The sequence below is a fragment of the Rutilus rutilus genome (genome assembly GCF_951802725.1).
Source record: "Rutilus rutilus genome assembly, chromosome: 8".
In the NCBI taxonomy this organism is placed as follows: Eukaryota; Metazoa; Chordata; class Actinopteri; order Cypriniformes; family Leuciscidae; genus Rutilus; species Rutilus rutilus.
Window position 1 is genome coordinate 19,846,525 of NC_140222.1, and position 18,652 is coordinate 19,865,176.

Consider the following 18,652-nt stretch of genomic DNA (forward strand, 5'->3'; position numbering starts at 1 on the left):
TAAAATGCTTGAATGTGTGTCACAGGAGTATCTGGACGTACTGGGCCGCCCCATGGTTCTGGCAGGCAGAAGTGCCAAGCAGGTGCAATGGACCAACGTCTATCAGGATGCTCTGGTGAGAGTCGCTTCGACCCGCCTTCTGTCTCTGAAACATATGGGCCGCTCTGGGTCCGTCGTACTTAAACGTGAGTTTCTGTTTCGCTCGCAGGGTTTGGGTCTGGTGGTGACGGGGACGATGCCGGTCTTCAACCTCACCATAGACGGAAACTCTCAGGTGACGCTCCATTACTGATGGATCATCTTCACGCTGAACTCTGCTGTGTGCAGATCATTGATGGCAGTGTTTGTGTGTTCAGAATCAGCTGCTTTTAGGGGTGATGGGGGTCGACGTTCATCTGGATGAGCTGAAGAGACTCACGCCACAGTACAAGGTGAAGTCTTCTACACTCACAACCTGCAATTGTTATCTTGAGCTACTTTTACCTTTTAGTTCTGTTGGTGTAACCTCTTTAGGTCGATTTATTTATGGTTTTCTCTTAATAATAAAATAAAAAGGTTAGATGTTACCACATTAAACAGTTAATATATTAACACTTTATATTATATTATATTGTTATTTTATATTGTTATTTTATATTATATAATATTATGCTAAATGTGGTTAATGAGGTTTTAAAAAATGTGAGTGATGATAAAACATTCATATTTTATCATTTTAATAATATATTAATATACACTGATGGTTAATTTAAATGGTTAAGTTTTTTTTATATTTGTGAAAATATATATGTATTCATTTATTATATCACATTATAAACATATATTCATTTATATTTTATTGCAATTATAATGTATATTATTAATATATGTTTTTCTAAATGTGGTTAGTGAGGTTTTAAATTGTGTAACTGATTAAATATATATTAATTATATTACAGTATATACATTTATTAGATTATATTAAATTATAAATGTATTCATGTAAATTATTCTTTTTTGTAAATGTGGTTAATGAGTTGTTGTTTTTTAAATGTATGTTACTGATATAACAATATTTTATTATGTTACATTGTAAACATGAATTTTTATTATATTGTAAACATATTATTGGTGTGTTTTTCTTAATATGGTTAAGGAGGTTTTAAAAAATGTATAACTGATAAAACAGATATGATATGATATGATATGATATGATATGATATGATATGATATGATATGATATGATATGATATGATATGATATGATATTATATAAAATGCTTGTCCAATCAATAAAAGTGTGTTTGCTCCAACACCTTCATGTTAAAGGTTAAAGCATGATTACCATTTTATCATGGCATTTAATATTAGCAATTTTGTGTATGTCTCAGTTGCAATTTTTGATTTATATCATACAGTATATTGTAATAGTATTATTATTAGTCTTTTATCCATCCACTATGAGAAACAGGAAACATCATCACAGACTGTTTTTCTCGTTCTCTGTGTGTAGCTGGGAGCAAACGGATACATCTTCGCCATTGACCCAAATGGATACGTGCTCATGCATCCGAACCTGCAGCCTCGAGTGAGACTCTGATTGTCTGTGTGCAAACCGAAAGGACTAAACAGTCCCGCTCATTTGTCTTTTAATAATTTCATTTTCATGAACAAAGTGCACCAACAGCCCATTTTTTTAATTTGTATTATTTTGGGGAATGCAATATGACCCAGATATGTTCTTGACGGGTTTCGTAAGATTCATCATGCTCATGATTGTGTGTTTGTCTCAGTGTTGTCTCAGTATAATATATATTTTTATTAATATTTTTAATAATAATTTCCATTTTAATTTGAGTTATAGTTTTAGTAATTGTGTTGTGCATTTTTGTCATTTTTTTTGTTTTAGTACTTAATGTTAAACTAAATAAAAATAGATTTGTTGCCTTGGCAAGTAGTTACCGTTTATTTTATTTCAAGTAACGAAAATGTTTTTAGTTTTAGTTAGCGATAATAACCCTGGTTGTGCTGATGTTTGTCTCATTGCAGGAAGAGGATTTGCCAGAGCCGGTGACACTGGACTTCCTGGACGCAGAAGTAGAAGACAGTAGTAAACAGGAGGTGCCGTCTTTACTGATCTACAGTTCTGATTATCCTCGAATGAACTCGCATCTTTCTCTGTTGTTCATAAGAAATGAATCATTGTTTTCGGAGTGGGCGGCACCAGCACACTCACTTCATGTGTTAAATATGACGGTTGGCTGAATCATGTCTGATAATGTATGTTAAATCAGCAGAAGCTCATGGATAACGTTCTAACGCCTGCTTTTGATCCTCTTCAGATTCGTCGGCAAATGATTGATGGCCGATCAGGAGAAAAGACGATCAAAACTCTAATTAAGTCATTGGACGAGGCAAGTGTGTGCAATTAATGTGTCAGATGAAACTAGGACATGTGTGATATCTGGGACATGACTTTCTATAAATGGCTCAAAATTACAGTTTCAAATTTCAGATGTACATGTCTATGATGCCCTAAACGATGTCATTAATTAGCCACATCCCAATTTGCATAATTGCGTTATGTCCCAAATATACAATAGAAGTATATATTTCACTACTAATGTCAAAGTATATTGAGGATTTTGTAAGAGTACTCCAGTTTTTACATAAAATTACATCTTAAAACCACAAATCGATTTATTTGCATGTTTGTGTGAAAATTTGGGAATCTAGATACATTTTGTTGTTAAAATAAAAGTAATTTTACATATTTAAATTCTCTTTCTCTCGCAAAAGTTTTGCATTCCCCCGATAAACTTTGCGTTCGCTCATAAAACCTTTGTTCCCTGAGAAACGTTTGCGATCGTTGTCAAAAATGTTGCTTTTCCTGAGAAACGTTGCGTTTGCTTGCAAAACTTTCACGTTCGCTCACAAAACCTTTGCATTCCCCCAATAAACTTTGTGATCACTAGCAAAAGTTTTGCATACCCTCGAGAAACTTTGCATTCGCTCACAAAGTCTTTGTGTATTAGTAAAAAAACATTTACTAATAATAACTGAAAAGCATGGATGCATACTTTAAAAATCCATCGGAAATAGTGTGCACTACACACGATTTAAGTGCACTAAATAAAAAATTTAAGTGCACTTCTATTTGAGACATACATAGAATGTCTAGAAACGGCTAAAAACGTTTAGTTTTGAAATCTAACAAGAATGCAGATTCTGTAAAAAATAATGAAATGTTTTTTTCTTGCAGCGCTACATTGATGAGGTCACACGCATTTACTCCTGGACACCGATTAACGACACTGATTACAGGTATGAGTCGACTGGGCTGTTCAGATCGTACGGTTTGACGTTAAACATTCTGAGCTCATTGGTTGTTTTCATGTGTCGCCCCCTGCAGTCTGGGTCTGGTACTTCCTCCGTACAATGAATATTACATCCAGGCTGATCTCAGCGATGTCATGCTACAGCTGCAGTGTGAGTGTTTCCTTTAATACGGATGATGTCTTGTGCAAGATTAGTGATCCTGCTGTTTCATCCTCAATAATCTCTCCTGCCCTTCTCTCAGATTTACAGTCTCTGCTGCCGAACTCCTTTGAGTCCGCCGGTCATGTGTTTCTGGCTCCCAGGTTTGTGCACTTAGATCCATTATGATACTGCCTCTGTTAAATATTATTGTGTATATGTATGGGCGCTCACTGACTCTCTCTATCTGTAGAGAATACTGCAAGCGTCTGCAGTTGGCTGAGAATAACACACAGTTCCTGGCGAACTTCCTGTCTCTGATGGTGGAGATTTCACCTGAATCTGAAGACTGTGAGTAACCTTCACCTCCAGACCGGAGAACGTGTCGACACCAGCACTGATTATGACATATTACAGCACTTATTATTGAACATTACAGATCTGTAATAAAACATGACAGCAACAGTTATTTTTTGTCCTCTGGTAATTACAATATTACTGCATTCATTATTAAATATTACAAAATTGATTACTAAATATACAGCTCTCATAAATATAACAGCATTTATTACTAAACAAACAGCTCTAAATATTACAGTAATGATTATTAAGTATTGCAGTGTTTATTAATAAATATACAGCTTTAATTATATATTACACTACTGATCAATAAATATTACAGCTCTAATTAAATATAACAGCATTTATTATTAAATATACAGCTTTAATTAAATATTACACAATTGATCACTAAATATTACAGCTCTAAATAAATATAACAGGATTTATTACTACATATACAGCTCTAATTAAATATTACAGCGTTTATTATTACATATTTCAGTATTGATCACTAAATATTACAGTATTGATTACAAAATATTACTATTAATACATTTAAATATTACAATATTAAAGCATTGATTACTAAATATGCAGCTCTAATTAAATATTACAGCATTGATTAATAAATATTACACTATTTATTAATAAATATTTCAGCATTCATTTCTAAATATTACAGCTCTAATTAGTACAGTATCAATCACTAAATATTTCAGCAATTATTATGAAATATTACAGATCTAATTAAATAGTACACTATTAAATAATATTACAGCTCTTATTAAATATGACTATATTGATTAATACATATTGATTTCTAAATATTACAGCTAATGGCTACATATTACAGCATTTATTTATTTATAATTTATTACTAAATATAACATTATTATATTACAGCACTCATAATTAAATAAAAGTAATATATTTGCAATAACTAATAACAACAAAATCCTCATGAACTAAAACTAAGTCATAATGCACAATTTAATATTTTCTCGCCATCTGAAATGTGAAGACTTTATTTATTAACTGTGAGAATCTCATAATTTCATGTTTTTAACTGTGCTCACAGGTGATCAGGGACTCATTCATAACCTGATCTTGGATTCTATGATCCTCTGGCAGCTCGCCACACGCGTTTGGCAGAACAAAGACCTCAACGCGTAAGATCAGACCCGTCAGAATCTGTTGACTTACTTTGAATGTTTTCAGCTGTTCAATACAATCTGATTTCTGCAGGTACGGCTTCCTGGCGCTGTTCGCGTCCACCAATGGAGGCGTCACACGCGTTTACCCCAACATGTGAGTGATGGCGCTGCCGGTACTGTTATGACATTACAATTACCGGAGGCTTCGTTATAAAACGTGTGTGTATGTTTCAGGGCTGCTGAATCATGGGACGAGGACCCCGAGCCCCTGAACTCAAACTTCTTCCGTCGCAGTCTGGACAACAAAGGCTACATCTTCAGAGCGCCAACACGAGCCTGTGAGCCCAATACATTACAAACACTAAGCAAAAAGTGGCCTTCCAATAAATCAATCTATTTTTAGTTTATAACAATACAGTAGCTGTCTCTGCTGCAAAATGTACTGGTATTTACAGTATTTCAAAGTTTTTAACAAAACTATATTTAAAAAATGCATAATTAAATACAATTTATAATAATTATAGAATTTGATTGAATCAATTGAAATAATATTAGTATATTTAGAAAATATTTGTGTTTTTTTAAATATATTTATAATTTTTTGATTAAATGTTATTTTTTGTTCATTAAATTGCATTTAAATTTTAGCATCATTAAATCAGATATTAGCCACCGTGTTCTGTAGATATGAGCCCATATTTTCACCATTTGAATGACTCTGATGTTTGTGTCTAGCGATGGATGATCTGTTAATCTCAGAGAACGGCACTGTGGGGATTCTGGTCACCACCGCTGTGGAGGTCGTGATCGGTGGCAAAACCATGAGGCCTGCTGGTGTGTTTCTCAGAAAAAACCTATTTGACACAAAGCTGATAAATCATTACGGTGGAGGTTTAAAATCACACTGTACTCTGACAATCCTCATCGTGTGTTCCTGTTATTAGTGGTCGGCGTTAAGCTGGATTTTGAGGCCTGGGTCGACAAGTTTAAGATCCTCGCCAGCAACGTATCAGACAGCAGACAGTCCGCACATAAGGTACGATTTTTTTGGAAAAGAGGAATTATGGAAGAAAAACGTCACCCTTCTCACATTATGTTCATCTGTACTGGCATGAGTGTGGTGAGATGTTGTAACTTCATGTTTGTGTTGTGCAGTGCGGCCCGTCCAGATCCTGTGAGATGGACTGTGAAGTGAACAGCGATGTGAGAAAACCTGCACACTCAAACTCTACATGATAACAGATCTTCTTGGCTGTACATGTTTTGGTTGATCTGGTTTTGAATGTGTGTTTCAGGATTTGCTGTGTTATCTAATCGATGATGGCGGTTTCCTGGTTATGTCCAATCAGAGAGATCACTGGAAAAAGGTAGATGCTCCAAAACACCAAAAATAATATTTATATAGTCACTTGAAATCTATCTATATATAAAAATCTAACTTATAAAAATGTTTGTTAACACAATATTATATTATATTATATTATATTATATTATATTATATTATATTATATTATATTATATTATGTAGGGCTGTCGATTTAATGTTAATTAGGGCCCGAGCACCGATGGTGTGAGGACCCTCTTGGAATTGCTCTGTTTTTTAATTAATTAGTTTTGGAAAAAAATAATGCGTTAAAATTGGTAACGCATTTACGTGCACTTATGTAGTGCTTTCACCAAATTGAATGCATACATTTACTCTTTTTAGGAAATGGAAAGAACACTATGATGTCTATATTTTTATAATGTGGATTTATATATAGTCAAACACTTTCATGTGTCATTATATTATTAACATGTTACCAAGATCAAGCTCAAATGGAGTTACAAGGTTTTTGATCAGCAAATTTCTGAGAATTTATGTTCGTCATTAGAACGGCCGCATGTGAGGCATTAAGTGCATCGTACTTGGCAAAATATGGTCATACCAGGTTTCTGCGCGACAGCGACAATATATATATTTAGAATATACTACATTTAAATTGTAGTATACTCAAATTAAATTCACATTTGTGTAAGCTACACATTAATCATGATTCATTATATGGCATGCTTTGCTCAAACTTTTGCCATTGCGTTAGAACTGGTTACACTCACTGTTGTTGCTTGCGAAAACCAAATGTCAGCGCCGTGGGTGTAAACGTGCAGTTTAAGGGGTGGTAATATTAGAATAAGATCCAACTTCCTACGTCAGAAGGGGAGCGAAATCTGATCGGCTTATTTTTTTACATGCTTGCAGAGAAAGGCTTACCAAAGCAAAGTTACTGAGTTGTCACTTTTCCCGTTTTCTGGGTTGGTAGATCACTGGGGACCCAATTATAGCACATAAACACAGAAAAAATCTGATGTCCCCTTTAATATATTAATAAGCACGTCTTTATGTCCACGTCTGTCTCAGGTGGGGCTGTTCTTCGGCGAGGTCGACCCCTACCTGATGTTCGCCCTCTACAACAACTCAATCTACGCCCGCCATCAGACCTTCCAGTTTCAGTCGGCCTGTGAGCCGACGGCCAGCAGCCACACGGGAGCCGCACACAGGGGATATTATGTGGTGAGAAACTCATTTTTTCATGTTCCATTGATTCATTAATGGTGTCCATTTGAATCTCATGTAGGGAAACTGATGAAATGCAGCAGTGTTTTGGTATTAAAAGTCTTTTTTTGTCATTAGCCCTCCATTGCTGATTTCCTCAGTCTGGCCTGGTGGACGTCAGCAGCAGCGTGGTGAGTACAACTGGAGAACGTTGATAAAACCTTCCCTGTTGGTTGATAGAGCACCATTCAGTAGATATACGTCAGATTCTGTTTTGGTAAATCCATTCATATCTTGATAACATTGTTTCAGATACTCATGCGTTAATGTTGCTGGTCTCTTTCAGGTCTGTTCTCCAGCAGTCCCTGTATGGACTTATCTACAGCAGCTGGTTCACCACAGGTTTGTTTTTCTCTGATTTTGTCATGTTGTTAAAAAAACAAACATTTACAACAGGTCAGGCTGTTAGCTTGTTTTATAGAGCACATTTTAGCTGTTTAGACTGGTTGGAGAACTAATTCTCTGCAGGACCTTCTAAAGCCTCGTGCAAACTGGGACTATTATCGCTCGCGCTTATCACTTATCACGTCTTTGTGTTCATACCCTAGCAATATTCACTGGCAATACGGCGAGTGAACTTGCAAATTCACTCCCTGACAGTAGATGGCGCTTATTGAAAAACAGTATGCAAGTACACAAAGTGGTGCTGCGCAACATTACGCTTCTGACACTGGCTTTTCACACAGAAGAAGAAGATAGCCAGTATTTACGTGCTTGCCAAAACCATTCACACTCTTTTTGCTAACTGGCAAACAGAACATGTATATTTCAAGCAGCAGCAGTTGAAGCTCCAGCTATGAAGAGATTATTATTCTATTGAATGAGGAAAGACGATGGAAAAGACACCGATATTGTAACTTCAGCAGCTCTCATTGGTCGGCCAGTTTTTAACGTGGCGCGTCAAACCAAAAAAAAACGAACCCGAGACGTTTTTTTCTTTTTAAATTGCACTTTTACAGCTGCCGTTTTGCGCGTCGGTGTGCATACTCACATTGGCGCCCTTTGTTTAGTCAAGAGGTGTTAAATGTCGGCGATAAGCACGAGTGATGTGTGCACGAGGCTTAAAGCCGCATTCTAACCATAATTCAACATCTGAAACGCTCATAGAAAGCAACAAGGTGCATCACACAAATAGCATTAACATGTTTCTAAACTAATGAAGCAATACTCCAAACAGATTTTAAATAGACATTTTCTCTTGATACTTCATAGAATATATTTTTTAAATGAGTTTTGATCATTCTGGGATTGCATTATGGCCGTTTTCTAGCAGACGCCTGGACTGAGAGTTCAGACACTAAAGGGAGCAGCAGCTGCGTGACGGTTCACAGTCAGTTCTACTTCACCAACACCACCAACTCTTTCAACGTGCTGCAGGACTGTGGGAACTGCTCCAGGTGTGTGTTTGTGTGTGTGAACAGTCCTTTGTGCATTTGAACACACTTTTCTGAACTCAAACACTCTTTCTGTCAGGTTGTTCCACGCCAAGCGTATAGAAAACACGAACCTGCTGTTTGTGGTGGCTGAGACGCTGCCCTGCAGCTCTTGCGAGATCGAGAAACTCCTGCCTGTCAGAACAAAGTGTATCCTTCCTTCCCATGATCCCCTGCACACAGAGCAACACTAACAGATCTGCTTTTAACCCTCAAATACTCTGTTTTCTGTTTGATTGATGGATGGATGACAGACAGAGCTTGTGGCGTTTCCTTAATCCTTTCTTCTCCAGCTCAAGAAGAGAACCCGTGTGATGTGTTAAATTCTGCCCGCTATCGGAAAGGACCTGACAAATGCTTCGACTACAACTCAGAGGTGAATTGTTGTCTGTTGCTCTGATCAAACACTGTTTGTTTTGCTTCTTTAGTTTATATTTTATAAAGATGATTTTTATAATGTAACTGCACCCTCGAAAACACATAGCAATACCCTGGCAACCACCCAGAACGCTCTAGCAACCACATAGCAACATCTTGCCAAGAACCCAGAACACCCTAGAAACTACATAGCAACTCAGAACATCTTAGCAACTACTAGGAAAACTTGAGCAACCACATAGCAACATCCTGGCAACCACACAAAACACCTTAACAACCTCATAGCAATGTCCTAGCAACTACCAGGAACACTTGAACAACCACATAGCAACATCCTGGCAACCACACAGAACGCCTTAAAAACCTCATAACATTGTCCTAGCAACTACCAAAAACAATCAAGCAACCACATAGCAACATCCTGGCAACTACCCAGAACAACCTAGCATTTTTAAGGCCGATACCGATCAAAATATTTGGTGATTTAAAAATCCGATATTCCGATATATCGGCCGATATACTTTTTTTTTTTTTTATCCAGAAATGCGTAACAAAACATAAACGGATATTCCTAGCATTAGTTATTTGTAGTTATTTATGAGTCCTCACTAAAATAATATGATAATGCAGTTTAAAAATAAACTTATTTTTTGTTTTTGTGTCACAACAGAACAGAGGAACATCAAAAATAAGTGAAATGTCAACTTGCTTATCCCTTTACCTGCACTCTTTTAATTCTATCCATCAAGCTACAACAAACCATTTTCGATCATCATTTGCTTCCTGCCTTCTCAAATCTACTACTTAGTGATGCACTAAATCCATTATGTGACTCGTTAATGCTGCGGCTGAACGAAGTCAGCAACGCACACTTGCGTCACTTGGATTTCACACACGTGTAAAAGAAAAGCTAAATTTTATGCACAGGCTATGTTTGATACTTTTTCTATATGTCTAAATGTTCACTTCTCGCGTGCCTAACTTACGTTTTACAATGCAGGGACTGGAACTACAAATATGCTGGTTATAAATACAGTAATCATTACTTTATTTAGGCAGAATAAGTTTGTTGTGATTTCCAAGCTCATTAATGTTAGCGGTCTTCCACTGATAGCCATGGCATTAGCTAGCTTTGTGGTTAGCTAAAGTCTATGATAGCCATAATTTAGCAATGGATAACGTCATACTGAAAATTATTGTAAAACATACTTTTTCAAAATAACGGGCCGGGGAGAGATGTCTCATCTCAAATCTCATTGCTATAACTGTCACGCTTTTAAAGAAATACAATCTTCAGTCACATTGTCCAAGTTAAACTGACAGTCAGTCAACTATACTATAACAACGTAACACAATTACTAGCTAATTCCGTTTCACTCTCGGCTTACGTGTAACAGCAGCAAAACTGGACATGGCAGTCACAAATTTTGTCATGCTTATTTGAGTTAAGAGAACTGATGGGGATGTTCTTTTAATTGTTATTCAAGCAATGTATCTCGTGACAGTTGCCAACTTATCATGAACACACTTCACAGATGATCTCAGTTGTGGATGTTCGCTCGGCCTAACTCTGGCTGGATCAGCTGGTGTTTTGTTGAACAGGGACGTTGTAGAGTGCCCTCTGGTGGACAAACTATGCAACACCAACACTCATAACATGGTTGAAGGGTGTTTCATCTGTTTTTATTTTATTTTTTAAATATTCATTTATCGGCCATTATAAATGCTGATACCAATAGTTTGGAAAATGCCTAACATCGGTATATCGGTTGGGCTCTAAACCACATAGCAACATCCTGGCAACCACCCAGAACACCCTAGCTACCTCATAACATTGTCCTAGCAACCAACAAGAACACTAAAGCAACGGCATAGCAACATCCTGGCAACCACCCAGAACACTCTAGAAACTACATAGCAACCAACCAAGAACATCCTCATAACATTGTCCTAGCAACGAACTAGCAACCACCCAGAACTCTCAAGCAATCACATAATAATGTCCTGTCAACTATTCAGAATACCAAAGAAACAATATAGATCCTGGAAACCATTCATAACACCCTAGCAACCTCAAAACATTGTGCTAGCAACTGCCAAGGACATTCAAGTAACCACATAGCAATGCACTAAAACCACTTGGAACACTTTAAAAATGCATAGCAACACCCTAGCAACCAGCAACAAACAGCCTGGCATTGTGATATAGTGAATGTTAACCGGAACGTCCTCTGTTTCCCGCAGGAGAACACGTCTGAGTGTGGCAGCGCTCACTCTTTACACTGTCCCATGGGAGTTCTGCTCTGGATTCAGTTATTGTCGCTTTACCTCATTCTACGATCATAATCTGAGTCCCACTGCCTTTGGTGTTCCTGTCCCTCATCCGTACAACGCTCCGGGTCCTCTCCTGACATCCGTCTGATTATCCAGTTCTCATCGTGAGGTGCATTCCAGCTGTGTACCGTTACAGCAGAGCATGATGGGAAAACATGTCTTAGTAACCCCTGACATTGTGCAGATCCCCAAAAAAAACTAAACAACTGTCTTAAATGGTTCACCTTTATATTCGGAAAACGTACAAAAAACAACAACAACGTTTCTGCTGCCGTGAAGTATTTTTGCTTGCCAAATCCAAAAACAGGAAAGGACCTGGTTTGTTTCGAAAGACTGAAACACGACACAAGTTTTGACGGTTATTATCACAATCTCGCATTGAGTGTTTATTTGAGTCTTGCTTTGTTCTGGATTTAGTGCCAAACCCTGATGTATGCTCAAACGCGAGGGACACGCAGCTTTCATTGAAAAATTTTGTTCCAAGGCTTTCTTGCCAAAAGAGAATGCCGTATTATCGCAAACTGCTTTGTTTAGGAAAAAAAGAAAAAGATTTTGATTTCGCTTTGTGTTTATTTACAGCTTTGTCGAATGTTTTAAGGGCATATATTGTGTATAAAACTGCTGCCTGGTTTGTTACCCAACAGTGCCTTGGCGCACTTGTCCGAATGGACCAATAATAGCACTGGACGTGGATTAGAGTGACCCTGAATGAATGCTGAAGAAAGTCACGATATTGAATGTTAACTTGACTTTGGTTTACAGCATAAGGGTGAATGTCAGGAAACCTGGCAAACATAAGTTTTTCACCCTAAATCAAAACAAACAAAAAAATTCACAAAGAAAATTAAGCCTATTTTGAGGACCATTAAGATTTTAAAACTAATAAAGCACATTTTCCTTACAATTCTCATTACCGAAATGAAAAATAAAACGCATTTATTCTCATTACCGTAATGTGGAAAAAATTCTAATTTTAGCAAGTTATACTGCCTTCATTTGTGATTATTTAAATGTATTTTACTGTAATTCAGTAAAAAACATGCAAATAATGTAACAACGCAAAAAAAAAATCCAGTGTTCCTACAAATACCCTTCATTTAAAAAAAAACTTTATTCTCATTACCGTAATGTGGAAAAAATCTAAATTTTAGCAATTGTTATACTACCTTAATTTGTGATTATTTAAAAAAAAACATGAAAATAATGTAATAATGCGAAATATCCACAGTGTTCCTACAAATACCTTTTATTTTCTTCTTATAATTTTTTTTTTCTGTTGAATTTGGGGTGATTTCTCGTGACTCGCCCGCGCACGTCCTTTAGCATTCAGTATGGGTTTTACTATACATGTTCTACTGATCCTGTCTTTAGAAAGGCACTCAAATGGTTTTAAATTCTTTGATGTAAATACGGTTACTCCACACTGAGTTGATCAAGTTCAGTGTGTTTTAATGAAATGGAATGCAAGCTGATGTCTCGCTGTCCTGCTGCATGCTGGGGAAAAAGTGATAACTGCTATTAAACTTAATAATGATTTCAGGACATTTACTGGAAAGACACTCGACCCTTACAGCCATTCGATGGACCGATTTTATGTTCTCATTGAGTTCATAGATGCTATCGAAGGGTCGATATGTATTTATTTTTATTTAGTTTAAAAGATACGTTATGTATATTGCTTGCGAAATGTATCGAGTGTGAATTTTGAGACGCTTTCATGCTTTTATTGAGATGTTTTGGTTTTTATCGCAGATGTTTTGTTGCTTTTCATTGATTATCTATAACAAAGGTCAATCTAGACCAAAAAAAATATTAGTTGGTGGTATTTCATCTTTTAATGTGGCCACACTTCCAAACCAACTGTACTTCCAAATGAATCAGACTGGGCCGAGATTCTGAAAGGGTTTCGCTTGACGTGTTTTGTATTGTAATGGCTTGAGCAATACTTTGAATTATGTCAACTACGCTGAAATGCAAGTGAGCGCTACTGAATTAGTGTAAGGAGAGCATGAAATCAGTATTGAGCCGCTTTCTTTGGATGATTTTGATTCAGGCTTGTCTTTGAATATCGGCTTAATGTTTGTATGTGAGCTATGAGTGTTCTAACAGAATTATTTAATGCCAATAAGAGTATTTATACTACTGTCTTTATGTAAAATTCTCTCAGTGTTACATTGAATTTAATTATGTGAATAGGAATGTTTTAAGTATTTTTTGTTTGTTTGTTTGTTTTTTATTTCATTGTTCTGCAGATGTTTGTACACTTTGTGAAAGGGTTTTTCCTCCCTTTCTGCGGTCTTCCATATCACTTCATTTTGTACAGATGGCACAAGTCTATCAAGAAAGGCTAACTTTGTATCATATTGTGTCATTCACTTCTGGGAGATGTTTATAAGAGAATTGGTGAGATAAAGACATTCATATTTTTCACGTCAACTTGGTATGGATTTTTATTTTTTACTCCAGAATTATGTATTTGATTATGAAAGAGAACAGCAGGTTTTTATTACAGCAGTAAAACAATTGCAAGTAATCATATTTTATGATTGCTTCCTGTGGTGTTCTAAGCTTGAGGCTTTAAAGACTCAACTGCTTCCTTGCCCTGTAAAAATTTGTTTTAGTTATTAATATATTTATTTTCATATTTTTACTTATTTGTACATTAAAATATTCTGGTTTTTTGGGGGGGATTTTAGATATTTCTATATTTAATTTATTTTAAGGTATTTAGTTTATGTTCTTTATATATTTTTACTTACATTTTTTGATATTTTTATTTGTTTTAATTAAAAATCAGTAAAGTATTTGTCTCAGATTAGAGATAGTAGATGTCTTGAGACTCGCTGATGTCTTCCAGCTCATGCTGCACTTTCCTGTAACTACTGTTACTAACCCGAGTTTGTTTATGTGGTAAATAATGTGGTTCGCTAACTGACACTGCTAACACAGATAGCTTATGTGTTGATATAATACACTTTTCAATCGTTTATTTTAAACACTAGGTTATGAGACCTTGTTAAGAAAGGTGAATAACTCATTGCTAAGTTCATTTGGTATTAGAATATAGAATCTCCCTAACTGTGTTTGCTAAGTTCTTGACAACTAAAATGCTTTTCCCGCCAAAAGATTAGCTAATCATGCAATCACAAATAGCTATGTAGCAGTTCTCACTATTTCTGTATTTTGATAGTTGACAAATAAAATGTCACCAAGATTTTGTTCAAATTTGTAATGGAAAGTCTATATTTTTAGTTCTTCCGACAGTTGTGGTTCACTTCAGTATTTCAGTGATCTGGCAAATTCATTTTTATATGTAAAAATATTTAATGTAGTCTTTGAAGTGAAGGTGCCATTAAGTGAATGTATCCACTTTGCTAACTTATGGCATTGCGTTAACAACACACGCCCTCAGCAAACCAGAATGCTCAAAATGATTCACACGCAGAAAGAGTGTCTGAGTGGCTAAACATTTTTCCCTATAAAGCTTTGAAAGGAAAACCATGACAAAGAATCATCACTCACAGCTTCCTCAGCCTGACGCTTGTAGGCCTTCACTTTCAGCTGGAGTTTGTCGACCGGATCCTGCAGTCTTGTCACGTTCTTCTTGTCTTCCTCTGTCTGTAAAGTTGAAATGGTTTAAAACCCCATCCAGCACTGTAAATTGTTCAATCTTTTTTTATTCCACTGCACAGATTGGAAGTACCTGGTAGGTGAGCTCCTTCACTCTTCTTTCATACTTGCGCACGTCTCATTAACGTCTTTAAGTAATTAAGTAAATTTCACACGCATATTTTTTAAGTAAATTTCAAATATGGAATCAAGTAAACTACTTAACTAAGTTAAGTGAAAGTAACAAAGAAAATAAATAATTTTAACTTGGCTAGTATAAGGTTGAGTAACATTTATTTAGTTGAACCAAACCGGTTCAAAAGCAGATCACAGTATGGCCAGACAATGCCACCTCAGCACTGCAGGACTGCTTCCAGGACACAGACTGGAACATGTTTAAAGAGGCAGCCACCTACAACAACAACACAGACCTGAATGAGTACACTGAAACTGTGACTGCTTACATCAAAAAGTGCACTGATGATGTGACAGTCACCAAGACCATCACCACACGTGCAAACCAGAAGCCATGGATGACAGCAGAGGTTCGTGGGCTGCTAAAGACCAGAGATGAAGCATTCAGATCAGGAGATAAAGCAGCCCTCAAAACAGCAAGAGCCAATCTGTCCTGTGGCATCAAAAAAGCAAAACGGTCCTATGCCCAAAAAATCAACAACCACTTCACAGACAGCAGAGACACACGGAGCCAGTGGCAAGCCATTCAGACCATCACTGACTACAAGCCCCCGCCACAGGCCTGTGATGAGGACACATCCCTCCCCGATGCACTCAACCACTTTTATTCACGGTTTGAAATGCAGAATGACACACCTGCACAAAAACTGCCCACACCTCCCAACGACCGGGCGCTCTGTCTGTCTCCGGCAGACGTAAGGAAGACCCTATCTAGGATTAACCCACGCAAGGCTGCGGGTCCTGACAACATACCTGGCTGTGTTCTGAGAGACTGTGCTGTACAGCTGACAGATGTCCTAACAGATATCTTCAACACCTCGCTGAGCCAGGCAGTCGTCCCCACATGTCTCAAATCCACAACAATCATACTGGTACCGAAGAAATCACCGGTGTCCTGTCTCAATGACTACCGTCCCATAGCGCTGACTCCAATCATGATGAAATGCTTTGAGAGGCTAGTCATGCATAACATCAAAACCAGCCTCCCCAACACACTCGACCCGCTTCAGTTTGCATACCGTCCAAACCGCTCTACGGACGATGCAATTTCCTCCACCCTCCACTTGGCTCTTACCCACCTGGAAAATAAAGACTCCTATGTTAGAATGCTGTTCATTGACTTCAGCTCGGCATTCAACACAATAATCCCACAACAGCTCATAAATAAACTAAACCTGCTGGGCCTTAACAATTCCCTGTGTAACTGGATCCTGGACTTTCTAGCTGGAAGACCTCAGTCAGTCCGTGTCGGCAACAACACCTCGAGCACTACAACACTGAGCACAGGTGCCCCACAAGGCTGTGTGCTCAGCCCGCTGCTCTTCACACTGCTGACTCACGACTGCACTGCCAAGTTCAGCTCTAACCACATCATCAAGTTTGCTGATGACACAACAGTGGTAGGTCTCATCAGCAACAACGATGAAACGCACTACAGAGAGGAAGTGGCACGGCTGGCTGAATGGTGTGGCACAAACAATCTGTCCCTCAATGTGGAGAAGACAAAGGAGGTTGTGATGGACTTCAGGAGAAACTCCGTTGACCACCCCCCACTGACCATCGACAGCTCGACTGTGGAGAGAGTCAGCAGCACTAAATTCCTGGGGGTGCACATCACAGAGGATCTCACCTGGACCACCAACACCATGTCACTCTCCAAAAAGGCACAACAGCGCCTATACTTTCTCCGCCGGCTGAAAAGAGTAAGTCTCCCTCCACCCATCCTCACCACATTCTACAGAGGCACCATTGAGAGTGTGCTGACTAGCTGCATCACTGTCTGGTACGGGAACTGCAGTGCTGCCGACCGCAAGACCCTCCAGCGGACCGTGAACACAGCTGCAAAGATCATCGGTGCCCCTCTCCCCTCCATCCTGGACATTTTCCTTACACGATGCTCCAGCAAAACCAACAGCATCGTGAAGGACTCCACCCATCCCTCCCACAGTCTCTTCCAGCTCTTACCATCTGGAAGACGGTACCGGAGCATCAGAGCCCGCTCCGCCAGACTGCTCAACAGCTTTTTCCCCCAGGCTGTGAGAGCCCTGAACTCAAACCACCCCGCCCACCTCTGAAACCCCACGCAAACCCCTACCTCCTGAAACATGGACCACCCCAAACCTTACCACACCCAAGAAAAAACTGTATGGACACTTTACACTATGTGGACACATAGAGGACACTTTACACTATGGACACTTTACACTATGTGCACTATGGACACTTTACACACACTGCTGCGGGTACACAATCCCACAAAAGACTCAGCAATATATGTATGTTTACATGCTCATGCACTTCAAATCATCCCGCACTGTTCCCCAACCAGCTGCTGACTCAAATGTCTCTATTTGCACATGTACAGTATTTGTGATTTTCTTCTATCTTTTAGTTTGTATAGGGTAAATATTTATGTGAAGCATTTGTATAGTTTGTATTTATTATCCTTTATTCTTTTAGTTTGTATAGGGTAAATACTTATATATATATATATTATATATATATATATATTATACTTATAGTTAAATCTGTCAGTAGGTTAGTTGTGTATAGGTTTACAGTGTTTTTTACTTCATTGTTGTATGTCTGTATTTATGTAGCACCGTGGTCCTGCGAGGCACGACATTTCGTTCCACTGTATGTCCCCACATGTAGCGGAATGACAATAAAGCTCAACTTGAACTTGAACTTGAACTTGAACTTGAAGTTTCCTTTGTAATACATTTAACTTAAACAATATAATACTGAATTAAGCCACACTTTTTAAAGTATTTTCTTTATTTAAGATACCTAAGTAATTAATACAATATATATTGTGTAAGACAGCATATCTACATATCAGATATTAAGTGATGTGAACGCAGAGACCTCAATACTTGGTAGACAATATACGGTGGTGACATTTGATGGATTTTTTGTTTAAATGTGTCATTTTGAGTAGAAAATTAACTCCAAATGTCACGATATGGCAAGTTACTAATCATAACAACAAAAGCAATGATAAAACAGTGTAATTACAGTTGGAAAACAGTGAAAAATCAACCTCATTAATTATTCAAGGCCCAGTGCATGATGGGAACAACAGTATCAGAAAAGTTGCGTAATTTTACTTAATTTTATAACGTTGATATTTACGCTTTCATTTCTACATGCTTGAAT

General features: G+C 37.6%; 1 protein-coding gene across 4 annotated transcripts in view; it reads left to right on the plus strand.

Moving 5' to 3' along the window:
- Positions 1-14,119, plus strand: part of cacna2d2b (calcium channel, voltage-dependent, alpha 2/delta subunit 2b) — a 30,714-nt gene extending 16,595 nt beyond the window's left edge. For 2 of the 4 annotated variants that reach the window (XM_084417497.1, XM_084417499.1), the window contains 24 exons: positions 26-115; positions 209-274; positions 357-431; positions 1,492-1,566; positions 2,028-2,099; positions 2,321-2,392; positions 3,241-3,302; positions 3,391-3,467; positions 3,559-3,619; positions 3,709-3,806; positions 4,876-4,966; positions 5,043-5,105; positions 5,186-5,289; positions 5,687-5,785; positions 5,896-5,987; positions 6,107-6,154; positions 6,247-6,318; positions 7,350-7,502; positions 7,623-7,675; positions 7,831-7,886; positions 8,815-8,941; positions 9,018-9,127; positions 9,271-9,353; positions 11,600-14,119. In XM_084417497.1, coding sequence (XP_084273623.1) covers positions 26-115; positions 209-274; positions 357-431; positions 1,492-1,566; positions 2,028-2,099; positions 2,321-2,392; positions 3,241-3,302; positions 3,391-3,467; positions 3,559-3,619; positions 3,709-3,806; positions 4,876-4,966; positions 5,043-5,105; positions 5,186-5,289; positions 5,687-5,785; positions 5,896-5,987; positions 6,107-6,154; positions 6,247-6,318; positions 7,350-7,502; positions 7,623-7,675; positions 7,831-7,886; positions 8,815-8,941; positions 9,018-9,127; positions 9,271-9,353; positions 11,600-11,701 — 2,001 coding nt within the window. In that variant the 3' untranslated portion in view covers positions 11,702-14,119. The remainder of the gene's footprint in view (positions 1-25; positions 116-208; positions 275-356; positions 432-1,491; positions 1,567-2,027; positions 2,100-2,320; positions 2,393-3,240; positions 3,303-3,390; positions 3,468-3,558; positions 3,620-3,708; positions 3,807-4,875; positions 4,967-5,042; positions 5,106-5,185; positions 5,290-5,686; positions 5,786-5,895; positions 5,988-6,106; positions 6,155-6,246; positions 6,319-7,349; positions 7,503-7,622; positions 7,676-7,830; positions 7,887-8,814; positions 8,942-9,017; positions 9,128-9,270; positions 9,354-11,599) is intronic. The other 2 variants (XM_084417498.1, XM_084417500.1) reach the window with 2 other exon arrangements.
- The last annotated feature ends 4,533 nt before the right edge of the window (positions 14,120-18,652 follow it).